Raw genomic sequence first — 18,353 nt, 5'->3', positions numbered from 1 at the left:
TCAGAGGAACCGCAGAGAGAGAGAGAGAGAGAGAGAATAATCAATGCAGAAATAAAGCAGCCGAGGCGCTGGAATCGCAGTTTCTCCGGTGAAGCTCGAGCAGTGCCGGTCAGTCGCGATGGGGAACCGGGGGATGGAGGACCTGATCCCGCTGGTCAACCGAATGCAGGATGCGTTCTCCGCCATCGGACAGAACGCGAACCTGGACCTGCCGCAGATCGCGGTGGTGGGCGGACAGAGCGCCGGGAAAAGCTCCGTGCTCGAGAACTTCGTGGGGAAGTGAGTCCTTCATTTCTTAAAACACACACATTAATCATTAATACACTATAATCATACGCGTACTGCAAATGCACGCAGCATTAACCTTATATTCCGGCTCAGTCGCAACCCCCATCATACCTCAATGATATGCAAAGGTCATCGTCAGGATCCTGATAATAACCTTTAAATGTTATTGAGACATGATGGAGGATCATTCGCTGCAACGGTGAAAAACACCAGCCGTGTTCACAGCAACGCAACTGAATCTTCTTACATAATCCTCCTCATTTATAGTGAATTCTTCATTATGCATTAGTGCATCATCATCACCATTAATGTGTCCTTTAATAACAACAATAATAATAATAATGCACAAGGTCATTAAGGTGAAAACCATTATAAACACTGTAAGCTCTGGTTCTGTGAAGAAAGAGCATGAAACATGGATGCTGCTGGGATGTTGTTTACTAGAGCTGTAGATTCAACCTGAGCTGAGCTTCTGATAAAACCACACATATCTGCCTTAAACAGCCATCATCTGCCTTCTTCTGATACACACACTCTCTGATGCTGCATTATATCACTGCAATACCAATAGAACACAGCACTTAAATATATAATACAAACTACATGCCTTATTATTAGTTTGCTAAACCAGTCACTGTTTCATTTGATCTGACGTTTTAAAGTCTTAAAGTTGAGTGTGTGAGCGTTTGGTAGGGAGGAATTCTCTTTGTAAACATCTAGAAACACAAGAGCAACCCAGAATATCTTCATAAACATCTAGAAATACTCCAGCAACCCAGAAAATCTTCATAAACATCTAGAAACATGCCAGCAACCCAGAACATCTTCATAATCATCTAGAAACACCCCAGCAACCCAGCACATCTTCGTAATCATCTAGAAACACCCCAGCAACCCAGAACATCTTCGTAATCATCTAGAAACACCCCAGCAACCCAGAACATCTTCATAAACATCTAGAAACACCCCAGCAACCCAGAACATCTTCATAAACATCTAGAAACACCCCAGCAACCCAGAACATCTTCATAAACATCTAGAAACACAAGAGCAACCCAGAATATCTTCATAAACATCTAGAAACACCCCAGCAACCCAGCACATCTTCGTAATCATCTAGAAACACCCCAGCAACCCAGAACATCTTCGTAATCATCTAGAAACACCCCAGCAACCCAGAACATCTTCATAAACATCTAGAAACACCCCAGCAACCCAGAACATCTTCATAAACATCTAGAAACACCCCAGCAACCCAGCACATCTTCGTAATCATCTAGAAACACCCCAGCAACCCAGAACATCTTCGTAATCATCTAGAAACACCCCAGCAACCCAGAACATCTTCATAAACATCTAGAAACACCCCAGCAACCCAGAACATCTTCATAAACATCTAGAAACACAAGAGCAACCCAGAACATCTTCATAAACATCTAGAAACACCCCAGCAACCCAGCACATCTTCGTAATCATCTAGAAACACCCCAGCAACCCAGAACATCTTCATAAACATCTAGAAACACCCCAGCAACCCAGAACATCTTCATAAACATCTAGAAACACCCCAGCAACCCAGAACATCTTCGTAAACATCTAGAAACACCCCAGCAACCCAGAACATCTTCGTAAACATCTAGAAACACACCAGCAACCCAGAACATCTTCGTAAACATCTAGAAACACGCCAGCAACCCAGAACATCTTCGTAAACATCTAGAAACACCCCAGCAACCTTGAACATCTTCGTAAACATCTAGAAACACGCCAGCAACCCAGAACATCTTCATAAACATCTAGAAACACGCCAGCAACCCAGAACATCTTCATAAACATCTAGAAACACCCCAGCAACCCAGAACATCTTCATAAACATCTAGAAACATGCCAGCAACCCAGAACATCTTCATAAACATCTAGAAACACAAGAGCAACCCAGAACATCTTCATAAACATCTAGAAACACAAGAGCAACCCAGAACATCTTCGTAAACATCTAGAAACACTCCAGCAACCCAGAACATCTTCGTAAACATCTAGAAACACTCCAGCACCCCAGAACATCTTCTTAAACATCTAGAAACACAAGAGCAACCCAGAACATCTTCGTAAACATCTAGAAACACCCCAGCAACCCAGAACATCTTCGTAATCATCTAGAAACACCCCAGCAACCCAGAACATCTTCGTAATCATCTAGAAACACCCCAGCAACCCAGAACATCTTCGTAATCATCTAGAAACACCCCAGCAACCCAGAACATCTTCGTAATCATCTAGAAACACCCCAGCAACCCAGAACATCTTCGTAATCATCTAGAAACACCCCAGCAACCCAGCACATCTTCGTAATCATCTAGAAACACCCCAGCAACCCAGAACATCTTCGTAATCATCTAGAGACACCCCAGCAACCCAGAACATCTTTGTAAACATCTAGAAACACCCCAGCAACCTTGAACATCTTCGTAAATATTGAGAAACACCCCAGCAACCCAGAACATCTTTGTAAACATCTAGAAACTCTCCAGCAACCCAGAACATCTTCATAAACATCTAGAAACACCCCAAAAACCCAGAGCATCTTCATAAACATCTAGAAACACCCCCAAAACCCAGAACATCTTTGTAAACATCTAGAAACACCCCAGCAACCCAGAACATCTTCGTGAACATCTAGAAACACACCAGCAACCCAGAACATCTTCGTGAACATCTAGAAACACGCCAGCAACCCAGAACATCTTCGTGAACATCTAGAAACACACCAGCAACCCAGAACATCTTCGTGAACATCTAGAAACACACCAGCAACCCAGAACATCTTCGTGAACATCTAGAAACACCCCAAAAACCCAGAGCATCTTCATAAACGGGGGCAGTCGTGGCCTAATGGATAGAGAGTTGGACTTGTAACCCGAGGGTCGTGGGTTCGAGTCTCAGGTCCGGCGTACCACGACTGAGGTGAGACCCTTGAGCAAGGCACCGAACCCCTCAACTGCTCCCCGGGCGCCGCATTGATGGCTGCCCGCTGCTCCAGGTGTACCTGGATGGGTTAAATGCAGAGAACGTCCCTTTCCCCCTTCCCCTTTTCCTACATTTCACTGCTGGTTATACTCTGTATAATTGTGTATGTGACAAATAAAACTCTTGAATAAACATCTAGAAACACCCCAAAAACACTGAACTTCTTAATAAACATCTAGAAACACGCCAGCAACCCAGAACATCTTCATAAACATCTAGAAACATGCCAGCAACCCAGAACATCTTCATAAACATCTAGAAACATGCCAGCAACCCACAACATCTTCATACACATCTAGATACACTCCAGCAACCCAGAACATCTTCATACACATCTGGAAACACGCCAAAAACCCAGAACATCTTTGTAAACATCTAGAAACACTCTATTAACCCAGAACATCTTCATAAACATCTAAAGCATAAACAATTGCTTCATTGTAAACAGTTTTTATTTAAACAACAGACACAAGACATCTACATCAATGCTCATCATGTTTGTTATCAGACATAAACAATTATCTAGAGTCGGTGTGTGATGGACCGTCTCTGGTCCAGGAAGAGGAAGATGGTGGAGTGCTTTGAGCCTCTGATTCATTGAGCAGCACGCTCTGAGTCATGCTCGAGTGGTTTTGGGCTGCATGTCTCTTGAGGAGGAATGTTTGTTTGTTCTTTCTGCAGTGTGTGTGAATAACTCAGTGTTACGCTGCATGATTCAGCAACTATTGCTGCTGAGGGAGCTCATGTGTGAGCAGAGACACATAAACCAACTGTTTCCATTTCATTCTGTACATTAAGCTACAAAAGTTGACTATTATCCCTTTTGTTATGTTTTAGTGATTTCACTTATGTTTAATGCTGTAAAAGCAACATATATTACCAAACTGTTTTATTAACACCAATGTGTCAACGTTCATAAATTAAGATATTACTTCTGTAAGACAAGCATTTGAGGAAGTGTCAGTTCCATCCTGTAAACAAAAAGACAAATCTAGTCATTAAAAATTTAGATGAAAAGCTTGATAGAATAAAAAAAAATCACACTATGTCAAGACCATACTTTGATGATTTTTAATTCAATGCAACAGAAAGGGATTAATTTTTTGTATCTTCTGAAGGACCAGGACTGGGTACAGATGGTTAGAGGAAGCACAATCTGTACTCACTATCATTGTGTGCTATTTAAATCGGGGAAAATTAACCTTCTACACCATAATGACACAAGCCTCATCCTATATTTAGACCTCAAATCAAAAAGACTGTAATTATTCTGGAAAACTACTAATTACATCTAAATAAAGATGCACACGAGCAATCTGTGACGCAACCTCTAAATAAAGCATCTTATAAATAAAAATAAAGCATAAACTTTCAAATTTGTACCTGCTGTAAGATGTGAGCATTGTTGTAATATTTATGCAGTATATTTAAAAAAAAGCTAGTTGCCTAGGCAGTATTTATCATTTTCATTTAGTTTAACTTGATGCATTAAAGTTAATTGAAATAAAACTAAATAACAGTAAATAAAAAAGAAAAAAATATACAAAATATAGGCATATAAAAAAAAAAAACAACAACTAATAAAAATTATAAAAAAACACAACAAAATTACTCAAATTTTAACTAATTTAAAATGAAAACAAAAAATAAAAACTAATTTAAAAAGCACTAATATTATCTCAGTGATACTAAAATATTATTGTATCTCTATAGGGTCGTTACAAAAAAACATTTTATAGATTAAATTCATTCATAGAATAATTTGGTTCCAAAATAAACAAAATGGACAGTACATATTTTACAACCAATCTTAATGACTTTTCAGTATATATTGCTCAAGAAAAATAAATAAATAGATAATAAAGGTAATTTGACAAGTGTTGGACCTCTAAAGTGGGGCATGTTGTCATAATGGGAACCTACAAATGTCTATGAGATTTCAGCAAAAACAGGAAAACAGTGATGAGGCTCAAAACAAAGAAACAGAAAAAGTAACATACAAAAATATCAAGGCATTGCTTCAAGGATTGCATTCACACACAATCATCTCTTCAGGGTTTGTAATCTGTTGGCCTTGATTAAGCTGCTTGCTGTTGATCCTTTTTACTTTTAATAGAAACAGTTAGTCTGCAGTCACATACTGCCACCACCACCATCATCATTTTACCAATGTTTAAAATATATATAAGGACATTTTCCATTTTATGGGCATATATAGGTACGGTCAACTGCTTGTTAAACCATCATGATGTCATTTGTCATCTTTAATGCGATGGATTTGCATAAAATGGTTATGCAAAAGATTGCACAGTTTTCTCGTGGTTCATGAATAAATTTCCTGTGAAAGTAAACAGGATTTGTAACATTTCTGTGGTTGTACATATATATATATATACATTGATATGGTACATATCTCTGTCTATCCAAGCATTAAAAACTGTTCATACACACTTTATGAATGATAAATAATAACTAATGAGGTCATGCTGGAAAGATCAAAACAATTCAAATTCTAAAATGTTAATTCAATCAGTAGCGCATGGCGTCTGCAACACAAGGTCATGGGTTCGATTCTCAGTGAATGCATGAACTCTATACCTTGAATGCAACTCAAGTCACTTTGGATCAAAGCATCTGCTAAATGCATACATGTAAATCACATTTTACAAATTCATTAACATTAGTTATCATCTTCCAGAGTAACAATTGCTCATATAGTAAAATGTCATATTTCATAATAGCAGCAGTCTAACACAACGCTTTGAAAATGAAATGGCATTTTTACATGAAATCTGTGAGGGTTCTGTGTGCTGCGATTTGATAATGCGTTGTGTTAAAGCAGCGCTGATATGAAGACATTCTTCATCTTAATCTGGAGCGGCAGCGTGAAATCAGCTTCAGCCAGCCGTTTGTTTGGCCTCTGAATCTGCCGAGACTGATGAAGTCTTATGAACGCTGACAGACGACTGCAGGTGATTTACACGCTCCTCGGCCGATCGATGTGGCTGTGAAACGCTCTCGGATCACACGCTTTCCCTGCCACGTCTCGTTTAGCAGCGTCAGATTCACTGCAGGCGTTCACACACATGATGCTCTACGCCAGAATGATTGGAAGAGTTGCATGAATTACGGACGCTTAATCAAATTATAATCACTATTATTTTGGTCAATATTCAGATCACAATTATTTAGCACGATTACTGATTGACTTTAGAAACATGTATTCACTGAACAAAGAAAAAACTTGTCTTTTTAACAGTGGATTACGTTAATTATAATTCAACTGAAAAACACATTTAAAAAATGTAGATGTGAGTTTAAATCTCTCTCGATATATGAAGAGTTCATTTGCAAAAACAGATTAAAGATAGTTTTTTCATTGTGCATTCCAATTAATCTCAATCCATCTGCATTTGGGTTATTTTGATTAGGTTAAAAAAAAACTAAAAAACTGCTAACTAACACAGTAAAACAATAAAACATGATAAAGTAATTAAAACATGATTTTTGAAAAATTTAAAAATGGAGTTATCTGTTTTTGCAAATAAACTCTTTTTATATATATATATATATTTTTTTTTTTTTCTCAGATTTTTGATTGAATACTCCCACTATTGATACTATTAAATAAGAATAAAGCTAGGAATAAACTGAATCAACATTGATCTGAATAATGGCTCTGTTGTCTTCTGTAGAGCTGATTTACAGCTGATTTATTTTATTTTTTTCATAATTGATGAATTCTATAACATTAACACTATTGCTGCTTTGATCTGAATTGTATAAAGCACTATGGAAATAAATGTGAATTGACAATTACATAATAACAATAATAATAAACATATATAAAATGAAAATATAAAATGCACAAATCATGTAAAAATAATAAACAATATTAAAAAGCAAAATAAGATCAACTACTTGTACAGAAACCTATGAAACAAGATCATCACGGGAAATGGAATGCAATACAATAATTGCTTCAGTTCAAAACATAAAATTATTGATTTAAAAAATGAATGGCCCAGTCCTAGTATGAACCACAAACCAGCATTCACGAAGCAGATTGTGTGTGAACATCAGGCCTATTTCAGCACCACGGACAGCTCCAGAAGAACGGTCAGCATTTCCACAATTCCCTGCCAGCGCCGCAGACGACCCAAATTAACCTGCGGCTGGACTTTATTCTGCAAAACTCAGTGATTAACTAGTAGTTTTAAATTCTGAAGGAAATGTGAGCGGCGTATGTCCAAAATCCACCACTATAATGCTAGCGTGTAGAAATGAAGCTGTAAATATGAGGGTTTAGTCAGGTGTAAGGTAAAATAGAATTATCGTATTTGTATTATTTTACTTAGTCATTATCATTATTAAAGTTTTCTTCAACTGCTTCCACACAAAATCTTTGCTTGTCACACAGTTTCTGAAAGCTGAGACTCAAACAGCAGAAGCACACACCAAATCTGCAAAACCAGACACTAATTCTCAGCCTTTGACTCAGTTTTCAATTTCATAAAACACTTTTTGCTAAACATAACACACAGTTCTCTATGTATCACACAAAAAATCTATCAGGAATGAATATTATGGCAAAGGTGTTTGCAAATGTTTGCTTTTGAGATGTGTTTATGATATTTTGAATGCCGTGCTTCATTTTGCAAGAGATGTGAGGCATTTTGAAATGAAATATACTTTATTGTCCCTGGTAGGGAAATTTGGAGTAGACTCAAAACCAGCATTCCAACATCACCTGGTACACCTAAAATTAAAAATACTATCATACACAATAGACATACACATCCATATACACCATCACAAATATCAGAAAGAAGAAGAGAGATTTTTATTTTTAACTGCTCCACTCAATGCTCCAGATTCAGCAGCCTGATAGATACAGACACAAACTAATGTTTGAATCTGTTCAATTTACAATCCTATACCTTCTCCCAGAAGGTAACAGTTCCTAGCTGGAATGTAAAACATGAGACAGATCACTTAAAATCCTTTTGGCCTCTTTCAATGTACATTGTTCAAAAAGAGACTGAATACTGGGATAGTCTTTTTCTCCTGTCAGTTTCATAACAGTTCATACAATACCTTGTGTCTGTGTTTTAGATTTTACTTTGTTTACTTGCTTTCTCAGTAAACTTAGAATAGCAGTGTCATCTGATTACATAAGAATGCAGTTCTGTGGGTGCCTGTTAAAGCACTCATTTGTGTATAGTGTGAAAAGAACCGGTGAGCTGACACAGCCCTGTGGAACACCAGTACTACAGTATTTCACTTGAGACAGACTATCGTTTACTTTGACTCTCTGAGTTCTATCTGTAAAAAAGGAATAATTCCACTGTATGAGTGCAGGATTCACGCCTAACTGGTTTAATTTTTTCATTAAAACGTGGTTGAATAGTGAAAGCTGAACTAAAATCAATAAAAAGCAGTCGAGCACAAGCATCTGAATCCTCCAGGTGATTTTGAACCAAATGCGTCAAGGTATTGATAGCGTCACCCGTTCCTCTACCTTTCTTATAAGTGAACTGAAGTGTGTCTAGGTGGTTGTTAACATCTGCTTTTAACATTGATACCATACACTTCTCAAAACACTTCATCACTATTGACGTCAGAGCAATTGGTCTAAAGTCATTATTCTCCAGGGGACGTGCAATTTGTGGCACAGGAATAATAAGAGACTTTTTCCAGATTGCTGGTACTGCTTTGGAGTCAATAGACCTTTGAAATATAGAGCACCAAACCGGGGACAGTTCCTCTGCACAAGCTCTTAATAAATAAGAGGAGATACCATCAGGGCCGGCAGATTTCTTTGGACGTATCTGTTTAAATAGTGACTGGACATAATTAGAATCAATTAACAGCCTGTTATCCCCTTGATCAGAAGTAATTATAGAACTCAATTCCTTCAAAGATTCTTGGTTATAGTTTTGAGTATCAAACGGTTCAAATCATCTGCTTTTTGCGTATCATCATTAGTTAAAAACATTTTTTTTATTGCCGGTTGCATATTAGTAATGTTTTTTATCGAGTTCCACATCCTTTGCATATTAAACTTATAAAAATTATCTTCTAAGATATCTCTTTATTTTTTCCTTGCCGCTCTTAGCAGCTGATTCAACAGATTGTAGTGCATGTTCTTTCTGAACAGATTGCAGTGCAACACGATCACGATTTCTAAAAGCATTTTTTTCCCTATTGATACAATGCTTTATATCCTTGGTGATATAAACTTTATTGTTTGGATAAATAATAACCTGCTTTTTGGAACCACGTTGTCCGTACAAAAATGTACATAATCAGTTATTACTTCCGTGGTTTTGTCTAGATCAACACTATTAAAAATGTCGCAATCAGTGCAAAAGAAACAGCCCTTCAAAGATTCGATACTATTTTCCGACCACACCTGCACGTTTTTAACAACAGGTTTAGAGCTCTTCAAAACTGTCCTGTACGTTGGGATTATGCCACCTCTTTGGCCTCTTCTCCTTTGGCATCTTTCCGCCAGCGGCCTTCTCACGTCGAACGCCAAGCTCGGCGGGTCCGACGCTGTAGTTGGTCCAGAGAACCGAAGTTGCAAAAGAGCGTCTCTTGTATATATAATAGGCGTCCCCTTGTTACAAGATGTTGTAGGATGTGTGTGACAAACCAGAGTCATGAGAGCCAGGATCAGAATCAGGATCCAAACGAGTAACTGTCTTTGAGCCGCCATGCGCGTTACCATCGTCAGGAGCCAAATAATAGAAAAATACTTAAGGCAAAACCTAAGTATTAAAAAAGCATATAAAAACACAAATAGTCCATTCAAAAACACACATCTGAATTCAAATGTATCAGGTGAGTTTGAGCATGAGAGTCCAAGTCCCTAGCAGTGCAGCGCCACCGGAAGAGTACCTTTGATTGATTTGAGTACCTAATTTTGCATTTTGTGTCTGCAATTCTTGGATTTGTGTGTAAAGTTTTGAAAAAATGAGGCAAAGTTTTGAAAATAATTAGTGTATGGTTTTGCAAATTTGGTGTGTGCTTCTGCTGTTTGAGTGTCAGCTTTCAGAAATTGTGTGACAAGTAAAGATTTTGTGTTTAAGCAGTTGAAAAAAAACTGTAAACCATAAAAAAATTCATTAAATGAAATTAATGTCTACATTTGGTTAATTTCAGATAGTTGCCAAAGCAATATGTCTAATTTTAATTAACTTCAACTTTGTCAGAAATATGGACCGTCTGTGTATGCTTTGCTCCCCATGTGCTCCCCATGACCTAGTTTCCCTCATGATGATTGTGTTCATTGAATCCAGGTGTGTCTCGTCAGTTTCCCTCATTTCACTCTGTATTTAAATTGTAATCTGCCCCATGTTTCCTTGTCGGGTCTCAAAATGTCTATGTGCTACATGTGTGTCTCTTGTCCTGTCCTGTGCTACCCCATGTTAAAATATTAAAGACTGTTGTTTGTGAATTCTCCTGCGTCTCGGTGTTCTTTGCTCCTCGTTCCTCGCTCCAACACTGCAGTACCGTGACAGAAGACCCAACTGACAAAAAGGTTTATTTGCGTGTTACGTGCACAGAGGCTGCACGTCTTTCAGGCTCCTCCTTCCCTTCGGCTTCACTTTGGTCCTTTGTCGCTCCGGCTCCACCACGGCCTTCCGGATCCCCGCCTCCATATCGATCGCCTGAGCCATCTGCTTCGCCTTGGCCCTCTGGATCCTCCCCGTCACTCTGGCTCATTGGCTCTCCGTCTCCGCCTCGGGCTCCGAGGCTGTCGGTCGGATCCCTGGAGTCGTTAGCCCACCCTCACCCACGTCGGGCTCCTCCCTCTGTCAGCTCCACCGTGGGTCGCCATTATGGCTGTGGCCTGGGTCCCACCTGGCACCGCCTGCTCCAAGTCCCTCTTGTCATCTCCCTGGCTCCTCCCTCCATCTGATCTGCCCTGGCTCCTCCTGTTTCCTCCTTGAATCCTCCCTCCGTCGTCACCTCCCTGGACTCTTGTCTGCCGGGTGTCCGTCCTCCTCCTGACCCTCCTCCCAAGTTCCCACCTGTCCCTCCTTCTGTTGTTTCTTTGTTGCGCGAGGACGCACCTTCCGGGAGGGGAGGGGGGCGATATGTCACGAATATGGACTGTCTGTGTGTGTTTTGCTCCCCATGTGCTTCCCGTGACCTAGTTTCCCTCGTGTTGATTGTGTTGAATCCAGGTGTGTCTCGTCAATTTCCCTCGTTTCACTCTGTATTAAAAATGTAATCTGCCCCATGTTTCCTTGTCAGGTCTCAAATGTCTACGTGCTACGTGTGTGTCTCTTGCCTGTCCTGTGTTACCCTATGTTGGCATATTAAAGACTGTTGTTTGTGAATTGTCCCGCGTCTCCACGTTCTTTGCTCCTCGTTCCTCGCTCCAAAACTGCAGTAGCGTGACAAACTTGAACTAAAATAACTAAAACTAAAATAAAAAATAATAAACATTTTATTTTATTTTTTATATCTGTATATAAATTATTTTGTTATATAGACATTTTTTTAAAATGTTTAAAAAAACTTAATTAAAAATGAAAAAGGCAAAATATAAAAATAAAAACGTTTTAATAATATAATTCATATTTCATAATCATAAAATATTAATAAAAACTGTAAAAGTATCTCAATGACACTAAAATAATACTGGCTCTGAATTACATAAGCAGCTGGAGTGAGTGAAATGAAGGATTATGTTTTTCATTTATTATCCGACTCAGCTCATGTTCGCAGACGGTTTAATTGCTGTATGAGAGCAGGAAACAGCCTATTACTGTCACTCTCTCCATTAAACATCATGTGATGTTCTGCTCAACACCGCAGCATTAGACTGCCATCAGTTGTTTCTCTTGTTTGTACTGCACAAATACAGTATGTGTAATGTTATAATCTATCACTATCTGACAGTTGGAAGCCAGTCGGTCTCCTCTGTATTGATGGTGAGTGCATTGATAAATCACGGCGCACTGTTGAATCTGAGCCGGCCTCAACAGGATTACCTCTAATCTGATTCTCCCACGTTCATTCGCTGCTTTAATCTGACGCTCCACAACAACAGTGTGCTCGCAAACACAAGACACACGATAGAAGATCATATGTGTCTCTGCAGCACAAAAGCAGTCATGAGTAGCACAGGTATATTTGTAGCAATAGACAACAATACATTGTATGGGTCAAAATTATCCAATTTTCTTTTATGCCAAAAAATCATTAGGATATTAAATAAAGATCATGTTCCATGAAGATATTTTGTAAATTTCCTACCATAAATATATCAAAACTTTTTGATTAGTAATATGCATTGCTAAGAACTTCATTTGAACAACTTTAAAGGAGATTTTCTCAATATTTCGATTTTTTTTGCACCCTCAAATTCCAGATTTTCAAATAGTTGTATCTCGGACAAATATTTGTGTGTTTTTGTGTGTGTGTGTGTGTGTGCGTGTGCTTGTGTGTTTGTGGTCGTGTGTGTGTGTGTGTTTGTGTGTGACCTTGCGGTATGGAGGTTTGTCGACCGCAACTGACATTGAGAGGACAGGGATGTCTTGGCATGGCACAGATCTAGCTGTGTGTTATTCAAACACACACTCACACACAGAATGGAGCAGGTGGTGTTGTGTAGGTGTGAGTGTGAGTTAACAATAACCAGTTAGAGCTGCAGCTTTAACAAGCAGTAGGACGTTTACTAAGGTCACCTGAATGACAAACACTCTATCTATCTATCTATCTATCTATCTATCTATCTATCTATCTATCTATCTATCTATCTATCTATCTATCTATCTATCTATCTATCTATCTATCTATCTATCTATCTATCTATCTATCTATCTATCTGTCTGTTTCTCTCGCTCCCCTTCAGTTTTCAAAAGCATAGTTCACCCAGAAATGAAGATTTGCTGATAATTTACTCATCCTCAGGAAATCCAAGATGTTCTGATCCCAGCAGAAGGGTGGATTTCAGGAACAAAAATGTAATAAAACTTTAAAACAGTTTAAAAAAATACAACATTTGTAACATGTAATATACCCACAAATAGCTGTCAATATCAAACAAAAATATAATGTTTAATTTGAAGTTTTGGTTACACTTTATTTTAAGGTGTCCTTGTCCTTCGGACCCGCATCACTCATCAGCATGATTCTGTCATTGACATTACTAAATGGGCCCAGGAATACTTCCAGAAACCACTGTTGGTAAATACAATCCGCCGTGTCAACTGCAGATTCCAACTAAAGCTGTATCATGCCAAAAAAAAGGAAGCCATATGTGAACATGGTCCAGAAGCGTCGTCGTCGTTTCAAAGTGGAAAAGTGTTCTATGGTCAGACGAGTCCAAATTTGACATTTTTTGTTGTAAATCATGGACACCGTGTCCTCTGGGCTAAAGAGGAGGGAGACCTTCCAGCGTGTTATCAGTATTCAGTTCAAAAGCCAGCATCTCTGATGGTATGGGGGTGCATAAGTGCATATGGTATGGGCAGCTTGCATGTTTCGGTAGGCACTATGAATGCTGAAAGGCATATAAAGGTTTTAGAGCAACATATGCTCCCCTCCAGAAGACGTGTATTTCAGCAGGACAATGCAAAACCACATACTGCAGCTATTACAACAGCATGGCTTTGTAGTAGGAGACTCCCGGTGCTGAATTGGCCTGTCTGCAGTCCAGATCTTTCACCTATAGAGAACATTTGGTGCATCCTTAAACGAAAAACACGTCAAAGACGACCATGAACTCTTCAGCTGCTGGAAACCTATATCAGGCAAGAATGGGACCAAATTCCAACACCAAAACTCCAGAAACTCATAACCTCGATGCCCAGACGTCTTCAAACTGTTTTGAAAAGAAGAGATGTAAACATACCCCCGTCCCAACTATTTTGAGACCTGTAGCAGGCATCAAATTTGAAATGAGCTCATTTTGTGCATAAAATTGTAATATTTCTCAGTTTAAACATTTGTTATGTTATATATGTTCTATTGTGAATAAAATATTGGCTCATGTGATTTGAAATTCTTTTAGTTTTCATTTTATTCAAATATAAAAAACGTCCCAACATTTCCGGAATTCGGGTTGTATTACAGAGGCAGCTGAGTATAATTTGCAGGTGGAATTTGCAGTTTTACTCGCTAACTACAATACCTGTTCATCAATAAGATGAGAACCAGACCCATTGTTAATCTAAATGTACTCAAATTCAATTAATTGAAAAGTGTGATATCCAAGTAGTTATAAAGATATTTGCTGTCATAATGATAACAATAGCTCATACAAAAATAGTATCGTTACTATTTACCGCGGTTAGCGGTCACACTACTACTTGCATACCGCACACGAGCCACCTCTTCGTGAATAGAAGATAGCACACCACAACTATAACCATAACAGCACAAAACATTATGAATGACAAAAACATTGACAGCCAATCAGAATCATTTCTGCTTTAAAGAGCTTGAGCATTTAGTGAGAGATGACACAACTACACTGTATACTTAGAATACTTAGAATTATCGTTCTTGGTGTAAACAGGCTTTAATAGTGTTACTTCATTGGATGGCCAATTTCAAATGTATTTTGTGTATTTTCAAAATACAAAATACTGTATTTGTATTTAAATACATTTTCGCACACAGTATTTTTATTTTAAATACATTTTGATGTATTTGTGCCCATCTCTGACTGCCCCTTTAATGCACATTAGCATGTAATATAGCAGGATAATGCTCTCTCTGGCCGTCTGCCGGTTGTGTTGTTTCTGTGCTGTAATCGTGTGTGTGTGTGTGTGTGTGTGTGTGTGCGATGCTGACGCTGCATGCGGTGGGGGAGGAGGCGGAGCTCTGGGATTAGATTCTTGTCCATCATCACAGCTGCCTGCAGACACTGGGGGATGGGACGAGAGACACACAAAGAGATAGAGAGAGAGAGAGAATCACATCCATCTCTTTTTGTCCTCCTCTGCGTCTCCTCCACAGGGAAACACACACACACTGCTGCTGTGATTTTTAGCTGTTATTATGGGATGTGTCTGAGCCACACAGCTGCAGGGATGCCAGTGTTTTGGTGAATCTCATGATGAAACGTCCGGGTCAAATTTCTGTTTTTTATTATTCTAATCTAGGCAGCTGTAATATGACCTATTTTATAAATATACAGCACGCAGATCTCGGGGTTGATTGATCCTCTTTTAACTTGGGACAGAATGTGAGATCACTGACAGACTGTTATAGTTTTTACTAATTAGAACTTTTATTTTTACATGTTCCGTTTTATTTTAATTTAAGTTAGTTTTAGTAATTTGAGGGTTTTTTTGTCATTTTTATATTATTATTATTTATTTTATTTTTTCAGTTTCAATTTTGTTATTTTAATACATCAAGTTAAACTAAATGAAAATGTTTCCTTTGGAGAAAAAAAACATTTAGTTTTTGTTAATTTAGTATTTATTTATTTAGCATTTAGGTTTTTTTATATTTAATTGTATTTCAGTTTACATATATTTTATGTTTTCAGTAGTATTTTCTTGGGACAGTATTTATTAATATTTAATATTTATTAATATAATTTGAATTAGTTTTTATTTTCCCATTTTAATTTTAAAGTTTTAGTATTTTTTTTGTACGTTTGAGTAATTTGTCATTTTTAAAGTATTTTATTTTAATTTATTTTTAGTTTGGTTTTTATATTTTAGTACAGTAATCTAAATGAAAATGAGAAACATTTCTTTGGCAACTCATTTTTTAAATATTAGATTTTATTTTATTTTACTTCAAGTAACAAAAATGTGATTATATAAAATGCTATATTAACACACTAGCAACTGCAAATCGATTCTAGCAACCTGCCACAATGCTATAACATCATGCTGATGGGTTTTTCAGGCAAACATCACTCACCTCTCTTTGAGATGCTGATGTGAGCATCGCTGAGTCAGATACGGAGTGTGTGTGTACTCGGTCGTTCTCATCTTGTCCCGCTCCAGATCAATAGTGATTGGCTGGTGTGATGGGATGGATGGGAGGGTGGCACCTGTCCATATGACCGCTCCATACGGCTTGTGTTTATGGCTGTCAAGGAGAACCTGCAGCTAATGCCATCTGGACAGAGCAGTGCAAGGTGCTTTACTGCTGTGATTGATTACACAACGCTCTCCTTTAACACAGTCATACTGCTCAAAAATAATTTTGCATGAAAAGTCATGTTTATTCCATCAGGTCAAAAGTCATGTTCCATTCCTTCCAAATTCTATTCTATTCCAATTATATGTCACAACTGTACATACAAATTTAATCTATTTATGTGCAATTATGCTTGGCAATAAAGCTCTTTCTGATTCTGATTATACAAATCAGCCTATGGTTGTACGCTTCCTCCTTTGGGACGATCGGACCATAATCTTGTTTATATTAGATCTATTTATGTGTGTCCTGCTGAGGATAAACTGCAGTTCGCTTACAAAACTGGTGCTGGGGTTGATGATGCAATTATCTATTTTATCTAATGCAATTATCTAAGTCATTTAGAGACTTCAGGTAACCGTTAGAATCACATTTTTTTACTTTTCTAGTGCATTCAACACCATCCAGCCTGCATTACTCAAGAATAAGTTAGTAATAAGTTTGTAAATGGATTACACCAGAGTATGGTCAGATGATTAATGGACTACCTCTCAAATAGACCACAGTATGTAAGGATGCATAACTGTGTGTCCCAAGTAGTTACGTGTAGCTTGATGCTTGAAACAAGGGTGGCTGTATGAAATACCGTATTGTGCAGTATCTTTTCTCTTTTATCTATGTATTGTGGTGAGATGCTGTAACATGTGAATTTCCCTTTGGGATTAATTAAGTTAATCAAATCAAATACAATACAGACTGTTTCAGAGCACAGTAATAAACAGGAAAATAAACAGTGTTAATGTTGTAGAATTCATCATTTATAAAACTAATTCAGTTTCAGCGGTAAAGCAGCTCTATAGAAGATAACAGAGTCGTTATTTCTATTAATTCAGTTATATATACCAGTGTCAGCAGTGCATCAATTTTGAAATATTCATCAGTATTTACTGCTGAACCTTCAAGAAATTATGTTGTTGTTTTTTTGTCCACCTCGGGTCCGAAGCACATCATATTCTTGACAATATTTGTTCTGCAAATGCTGCATGTTCTCAGACCAAAAGATTTAAAAATGCATCAAATTAAATCTAATTCAGGTAGAATATATTATATTTGGCATCTTTACTGCAGTTAAATATTTCCTGCAGAAATAGATTCACACAACAGAGCATAAACTAAGCTGTGATATTTAGATAAAGTACTTAAGATAAAGTAAACTAACTTATTTTAGTATCACTGATATAGTTTGTTGATATTTTTAGATGTTATTTATATTTTCTGTTTTAATTTTAATTTTATATAAAGTTTTAGTGATTTTGTTGTTTTTGTCATTTTTATTCATTTTTGTTTTTATCAAAGGTCTATATAGTGTTTATTAATTTTTATTTAATAGGTTTAGTTATTTTAATGGATCAGCTTAAACTGAATTAAAAAAAGAGAAATGTTGCCTTAGCAACAAGCTAAAATAAAATTAAAAAAATGCATCAAATTAAACCTACTTTAAGGAGAATTTATTATATTTAGGCAATTCAAATATAATGTTGATAGACTGGGAAATGCAAACAGGCTGATATTAAATATGATCCTGGAGCACAAAAACAGTCATGTTCATGAAGATATTATAAATTTCCAACCATAAATACAGTATCATATTTGATTAGTAATATGCATTGCTAAGAACTTCATTTGAACAAATTTAAAGACGATTTTCTCAATATTTAGATTTTTTTGCTCCCTCAGATTCCAGATTTTCAAATAGTTGTATCTCAGACAAATATTGTCCTATCATAACAAACCATACATCAATGGAAAGATTATTTATTCTGCTTTCAATTTCAAAACATTGACCCTTATGACTGGTTTTGTGCTCCAGGGTCACAAATTGAAAAGTGTATTTTACTTCCAACATTTCTTTT

At 37.4% G+C, this 18,353-nt stretch overlaps 1 protein-coding gene across 5 annotated transcripts in view; it reads left to right on the top strand.

Annotated features, from left to right (window-relative positions):
• Window positions 1-18,353, top strand: part of LOC306871165 (dynamin-1-like) — a gene marked incomplete at its 3' end in the record, with an annotated part of 82,015 nt that continues 63,662 nt past the window's right edge. For 3 of the 5 annotated variants that reach the window (XM_079418917.1, XM_079418914.1, XM_079418918.1), the window contains exon 1: window positions 17-279. In XM_079418917.1, coding sequence (XP_079275043.1) covers window positions 119-279 — 161 coding nt within the window. In that variant the 5' untranslated portion in view covers window positions 17-118. Of the gene's footprint in view, window positions 280-18,353 lie in introns of all 5 variants that reach the window. The other 2 variants (XM_079418916.1, XM_079418915.1) reach the window with 2 other exon arrangements.

The sequence above is a fragment of the Barbus barbus genome, assembly GCF_936440315.1.
Source record: "Barbus barbus genome assembly, chromosome: 6".
Taxonomy (NCBI): domain Eukaryota; kingdom Metazoa; phylum Chordata; class Actinopteri; order Cypriniformes; family Cyprinidae; genus Barbus; species Barbus barbus.
The sequence above is the reverse complement of the archived record's forward strand: the minus strand, read 5'-3'. Positions and strand labels throughout refer to the sequence as shown.